Source organism: Myotis davidii, unplaced genomic scaffold (genome assembly GCF_000327345.1).
Source record: "Myotis davidii unplaced genomic scaffold, ASM32734v1 scaffold59, whole genome shotgun sequence".
Classification (NCBI taxonomy): domain Eukaryota; kingdom Metazoa; phylum Chordata; class Mammalia; order Chiroptera; family Vespertilionidae; genus Myotis; species Myotis davidii.
In genome coordinates this window covers 7735073-7742051 of record NW_006293001.1, presented here as the reverse complement: position 1 = coordinate 7742051, position 6979 = coordinate 7735073, and the positions used below count along the sequence as shown (strand labels likewise).

The 6979-nt window shown below is 38.3% G+C and overlaps 1 protein-coding gene across 1 annotated transcript in view; it reads left to right on the top strand.

Annotated features, from left to right (window-relative positions):
• The window catches only part of STK39 (serine/threonine kinase 39), a 207842-nt gene that overhangs the window by 94685 nt on the left and 106178 nt on the right, over positions 1 to 6979 (top strand). Inside the window, exons 10-11 of the mRNA XM_006766522.2 lie at positions 3410 to 3532; positions 3632 to 3661. Of these exons, the coding sequence (XP_006766585.1) occupies positions 3410 to 3532; positions 3632 to 3661 (153 nt within the window). The remainder of the gene's footprint in view (positions 1 to 3409; positions 3533 to 3631; positions 3662 to 6979) is intronic.

Below are 6979 nucleotides of genomic sequence, written 5' to 3'. Positions count from 1 at the left end.
CTCTCCCCCGCCACCCCCTCCCCCAAGCACAAGTCCTCACCATCCTACTGTCTATGTTCATTGGTTTTGCTCATATGTATGCATACAAGTCCTTTGGTTGATCGTTTACCCTCTCACCCCCACGCCTTCCCTCATAGGTTGTACAGTCTGTTCAATGCTTCTATGTGCATAGATGATATTTTTAAAGTCAGAGAGATAAAAATGCATTCTACCACCTGTTTCTTGGTTTTACTAAGTAAATAATTTAATAGAATAAAGAACAATGTAAAGATAATGCAAAGTCCTGAGGATGAAAACCTCCCTTCGCCTTATTGTAGGGGTTGGGGGGAATAGCAGCATTTATACATCTTGTTCTGAAATTTTTATTTTGTAGAATAGTCTTCAGTCCCCAAATAAGAACCCCATTTGTTAAACTATGTGCGACTTAGTGTCCTTGGTTCTAAAAGGTAGTATTTGTTTCCTATTCTCCCTGCAAGGATATAACTTTGATGGCCATTTTATGCTTTCTGGTCTCTTCAGTAGAAGTCAGGGTCATATAAACACACAGTGAGGCCTGGGTGTCAAATTGTGCAGCAAGTGTTTTCCCTCCCAGTAAACTGAGAGGGCATTCGAATGCACAAGCTTGCATTCTTATTCTTGCTATTGTTATGCCATTATCGCAGGGGTGGGCAAACTTTTTGACTCCAGGGCCACAATGGGTTCTTAAACTGGACGGGAGGGCCGGAACAAAAGCATGGATGGAGTGTTTGTGTGAACTAATATAAATTGAAAGTAAACATCATTACATAAAAGGGGTCGGTTTTTTTTTTTTTTTTTTTTTTAGTTTTATTCATTTCAAAGGGGCCAGACCCAGCCCGTGGGCCGTAGTTTGCCCACGGCTGCATTATCGCATGCTACATAGACTCTTGAATGTTCTTTGTCTTCTACATTTATTTGTTCAACCTATATTTATTGTTTAAAGGTCCGAACAAACTTGTATTCTTTTTTTTAAAACGTTTTTTCTTTATTTTACACCACTACAACCTACACGGTTGCTTTTTTCCAAACTTGTATTCTTGTTATTGTTATGTGAATATTTTATGCTACATAGATTTTTGAATGTCCTTTGCCTTATTTTCTACATTTATTTTTTCCAACTTAAAGGTCCATGGCACCATTTCTTTCATTGTTAGAGCCTGGACATTTTGCTTTATCTTTCTCTCTTCCAGCAGATAAAACCAAGAGGGAGACAGCCAGGGATCTAAAACAACATAGAAATAGAAGATGGCCATTTTATTGTCGGTAGTTAGATCCTGCTTGTAGAAAGGAAACTGACAGACCTTATGCACAGAAAGGAAAAGGAGCATATACTAAATTTCAGGATATGAGGCTGCACTGTCTTTGAGTGTTTTCAGAAGAGAGAGATTTACTTAGTATAATCTTTTAGATGAGTACTTGAAGAATACTAATACATTAACCATGCTTGGGTTTACAATTTCAGAAAAAGGAGCTTTGTTCTCTTTCTAAAACACAATTATACTGTTTTCTCACTGTTCAGTTAATTCGTTTTGTGATAGGTGTAGCTTTAAATTATTTCTTTTAAATGTAGTTATTAACAGATCTTCCTCTATATTGTGCTCATGATTAGTGTTGTTAAGAAAATAACTAATTTTATTATATATGTCAACAGAAAATTATGTTCTCCTATCCGTTTCTTTGTAGCTTTAAAATGAACAATCTGTTCTGAAAATACTGAAGTGCATTTCAGCACTTTTTCTGCCATACTTTGCCAGCATCTTTATAAGCACCATTAAAATCACTATCATTAGAGTATTTTCAATTACTCAAAATGCAAGCGGAAAAAAATAACTTATGCCAAGCTCAGAGGGGGTTTCGCTAAGTGTTTCGAAGGAGAGTTCTTTAAAAAAAAATTTTGGTGTGGAAAAAAAGCTCTTTTTCTTTTTAAATTGAGCGTAACTGTTGGCAGTTATTAATAAGGACTTTTTACTTGCTTTTTAACTTTTTTTTTCACTTCTGTGTTGAACTCAAATCTTCTAAACAAGTGATCAGGTTACTTTTATAGGTTCCACAGGGTAATGCCTTAAAATCAGACCCAGCCCTGAGCCTGCGTTGGTTATGACCTCACATGGATGGGAAATGTATAAATGCTTACTTTACATATAAGTTCTGTGGGTTTCCTCTTCAGATTAATGAAGCTCCCATGAAATAACTAAGTAGTTTCTATTATGGAAAAAAGCCTTTCTTCAAACTCATAGTCTTTCAAAGTCTTCACAGGACATATTTAGACAGCTTCTTTTTCACAGATATTCAATGGCAAGAGAAGACTTTCTCAGTAGAATGGGAGTCTGGAGACCTTTTTTTCTTGCCTTTATTTTGCGCTTGTAGCTGTTGTCTTGGGCCACTTTTCATCTGTAAAATGAGGGGTTGGACTAAACAGTCTCCAGGGTCCCTTTCCAAGTGAAGTGTCTCTGAATCAGTGGATCACTGGTGGTTATGGTCACAGTGTGTTCATCTGCTACATTGCTCTATTTAATTACGGTTCAGTCCGTTTATTTTATATTTTAAGGCAAATGGCTTTGGTCAGAAGCTCATCATTCTCAGTCATCCTATCCTTTTAAAAGTTTTACTTTTTCAACCACAAAGACATTTGGAAAGCATACCCCATGGATTACATCTCTACCCTAGTTTTTTGTTTTGTTTTGTTTTTTAAAGAAATAATTGCAGAAGACTGATTGTAATCTCTTTATGTTATCTGGTATGGCTGATTATTATCTTGCTGTGTTCCTAGCAGTCTCAGAGTCTCAAAGTGTGCTACAAGGTGTGTTAAGAATAGTCTGATGCTGTTTTGTTTTGCTGAAGTAAGTTGAGCAGATCCTGGGAAAACATGCATGAGGTCAGGTTCTGAGAAAGAGCAAGGTGGCAACAGAGGGTATTTGCTTTTCCTACTTAGGTTTTAGATGCTGATGCCTCTAGTCTGGTAGCTTCATTAGGCTGCCTGCGTCCTTGTCTTCTCTCAGTCGGCAGTCTACTGCTCGCATGCATTTCTTAGGCAGTTTGGAGGCGCACCATGTGGCTTTTTATGTGTAGTAATTAATAAAGTGCTAATCGAAGCAAAAGCTAAAAATGAACTTGATCCTTAATGGCCGATGCGTGTGATATTCTTCCAAAATATTTTGTTCTACACATTTATAGGAAAGCATTTCAAGAACACAATATCTTTAGAAAGAGGATGAGTGTGGGGGTCTGGAGGTTGTGTAGTGTGTCTGGGTATTAACTGCTGGTGATACCTGAATTCATAACCTCTTACCTTATTTTCAGGGTAGGTGTGTGCCAGGTCACCCGAGTAGCAACGCCAGGAAGCACTGTTCACATTGGAGTAGTGAAGAATTGTTATTTTTTTCCTTTTCAGGTCAGAAGAGTTCCTGGGTCAAGTGGTCACCTTCATAAAACCGAAGACGGTGACTGGGAGTGGAGTGACGACGAGATGGATGAAAAAAGTGAAGAGGGGAAAGCAGCTTTTTCTCAAGAAAAGGTACATGGCATTGATGGTGCTTAGCTCACCTGTGTCAATTTCATTTTTGTGGTATTTTTTGTGTGTGTATATATTAATAAATACATTATTGTTTTACAGTCACGAAGAGTAAAAGAAGAAAATCCTGAGGTGAGTGGTGGTTCTTTATTGATTTTTAATTTTTTTTGCTACTTCATTCTCTGCCCGACCAGCCCCACCCCAGAAGTATCTGCATTTGTTTCACTTGAGGAAGAGACTTCAAAATACTGTTCTCATGCAGTGGTAGAAAAAAAGAAAATGGACTTGGCCTTTGCACGTCCCCATTCTGTTTGAATTCCTTTTGAGCTGTATAGATTGGGACAGGTCGCTTTACCCTCTCAGCCTCAGTTTCCTCCTCTGTCAAATGGGGATGATCACAATGCTTGCAAAGTTGCCCTGATGATTATTGATGAAATCACCTACAAAAAGCACTCTGGAGTCCTTAGCACAGACTAGTAAGACAATTAATCCTAACTCTTGGTATTACTGTCAATTAGAAAACATAGCAGGCATACAGGAAAAATTTCTTTTTGATTTATAGTTTAAAGTAACATATTAAGATGGTTAGCAACTCTAGGTTGAATCTGTTGGTCTTGATTTTTAAATCTCCTGGGTAACTAAGTAGGCAAGGAACACTCTTTTATCAGCTTCCCTTTGAGACTTGGTCATCTTTTGATTAACTCACTTCCTCCAGCTGGTTAATTATCCTAATACCTAATGACTAATGACGACTGTAGTTCAAAGGATGTGTGCTATTTCTCCTAGAGGAAATTTGAGCATATTTAAATGGCCCAGATATTTTACAGACCTAGTAATTAATGTGTACCTTGGTAAATTCTCATTAAGGCAATAGAAGACTTCGGGTTATAAGGGAGTCCATCCCAACTTTTTTAAATCGGCAGACATTTTCTTTTGATTAAGTGGGATAAATCCTATTCCACTTTAAGGGGCAATAGGCAGTTGGACCTTCTAAGAAAACAGCATCAGAGCTACAAGCCACACCTTCCCCTGTTATTGTCCCCTCCCTCTGTTTTCTTCTCATCCTCATGTTGCATCAACAGGCTTTGTCAAAGGATTTTTCAGCCTGCTGGCTTTCTCTGGGTTACCCCCTTTCACATCCTGTTTCCTCTAGCTTATGAATTTATCTTTCCATTTTATACATGAAATATATGGTTTAATCAAGGAAGTTATCCCATGAGTTAGTGAGGATGGAGATGAACTCTACAGTAGGACACGTTGACTACACAGATGTGCTGGGCATTTAGGAATGATCTTTACCTGGTATCGTGAATTCTGCCCTCTTCTTGACCACTTTCCTATTTTATCTAGCGTAAAATAGTCAAGGTTTTTCATCTATTTTTAAGAGTATCTCTAACTAAAATGGTCAGTTTCACTAACATATAGAACAAACAGCATAATTCAGATAGCACCATAGACCCAAAAAGCATTCATTGTTGATTCACTGCAGGATATCCTCGTTGGATTATAGTCACTGCATCCATCCTTACTAGGTCAGACTTGTTCTTCCTTACTAGGTCTGACTGATGTGTTATTTGGATAATAGTATCTGTTGGGCGGGAATAAGGGGGCTTCTCAGGAGAAAGAGAAGTTGTCACCTCTAGTAAATGCCACGAAGGTTTCAGATTACAGTGGTTCTCTGACTAAAGGCAGGGGATTCTGGAAGCACTGATGTGCCTTTTGGTTGTACCTCAAACCTTAATTAAGACTATGGGCTCGGCCTGAAAGATTCTTTACAAGAAATCATTTGGTGCAGGTGCAATCCCTCTGGCTGGTTAAGGGACACAGGTAATTTGTTTTTCTAATGTAGTTATCCTCCCCCCTACCCCCAACAATTTAGTATGAATTTAGTGTCAAAAATATAGGAACATGTGAAGCATGTTACAGTGAACATGCACATACCTATCACCCGGATCCTACCACGACTATATTTGCTTAATCACATGCACCTAATCTATTCAGCCATCAGTCTATCTTCATTTTGCCATGCATTTCAAAGCAAATTGCAGACATCCACCCCCTTGCCCTGTTACTTTATTACTCACACCCTTATTTTTGAGAAAGCACGGAGAGCAAGAATTTTATGCCCTTAACCTTTAGAAAACTCTTGGTACAAAGAATTTCTGCTGACTTCTGATTATTTTAGAATTGATAGTAAGTTTAGAAATGGAAACTCTCCCTTTTCGTTCTTTTTCATTGCTGTTCCTCTTGGAGTTTATTTTGTTGGGGAAAACAATATCAGAGCTACAAGCCACACCTTGTAGAAAAACAGAGTGCGGTTCCTATCCTTTTGGAGCTGACATTCTAACGGGAATAAGCGGGAATAATAACCTTTATAAACACATAAATTATTTGGTTTCTTTCCATGGAATAGGAATAATGGGGGGAAAATAGAAAGGGTGGAGGTACAGGTAGTGTGGAAGGGGGTTGTAATTTTAAGTAGGTTGGTCAAGGTAGGTCTTATGGAGAAGGGACATAGAGTAAAGATGTGAAAGGTTTGAAAGGCATCAGTAGAATAAAGCTACAAAAAGACCACTTTTTCTTGCTCCTCTCGCCCCTATGACTGTCACTTCTTTCCACAGAGGTTACAGTTTGCAGTGTTATTTCCTTTGTGAGTGCTAAAAAAAAAGGACCTTTAGGGTGGGCCCAAATCAAATCTGAATGGTGGCCTTGTAAGAAGAGGAAATTTAATTTGGACACACAAGAGGAGTATTGGCCCGGCCAGTGTGGCTCAGTGTTTGAGCATCGACCTATGAACCAGGAGATCACGGTTTGATTCCCAGTCCGGGTACATGCTGGGTTGCTGGCTCAATTCCCAGTAGGGGCCATGAAGGAGGAGCTGATCAATGATTCTCTCTCATTGGTGATATTTCTATCTGTCCCTCTCCCTTCTTTTCTCTGAAATCAATAAAAACATTTTTTTTTAAAAAAGAGGCATATTGAAGAATTTTATTATAGTCTAGGCTACATTAATTGTGCAAATGTTCTGTTTCCCAACTCTGACATTTTTTTCTGAGGAGAAAATGCATTTGGTGTGGATTTAGGTTGAGTTAATTTTACTAGAGATTAGTCACAATGTGAAAGCTACATTTATTGCTTATATTACTCTATTGAGTGACATGCCTGATGATTACTAAAACTGACTTTAGCTTTAAAAATTTGTTTTCTGATGACATTGTGTTTTCCAAGTGCCTATTAGCTCTCATACAAGTTTTTACATATATCTCCATTTGTAGATGGAGGGAAAGATTTGATTTCTCCCTCCAAATTTATTATACTTAGCCTTTGAAATCACAACAGTTTTAGCTAGATCAGCAGTTCTCAACCTGTGGGTCGTGAACCCTTCGGCGGTCAAATGACCCTTTCACAGGGGTCGCCTAAGACCATCCTGCATATCAGATATTTACATTA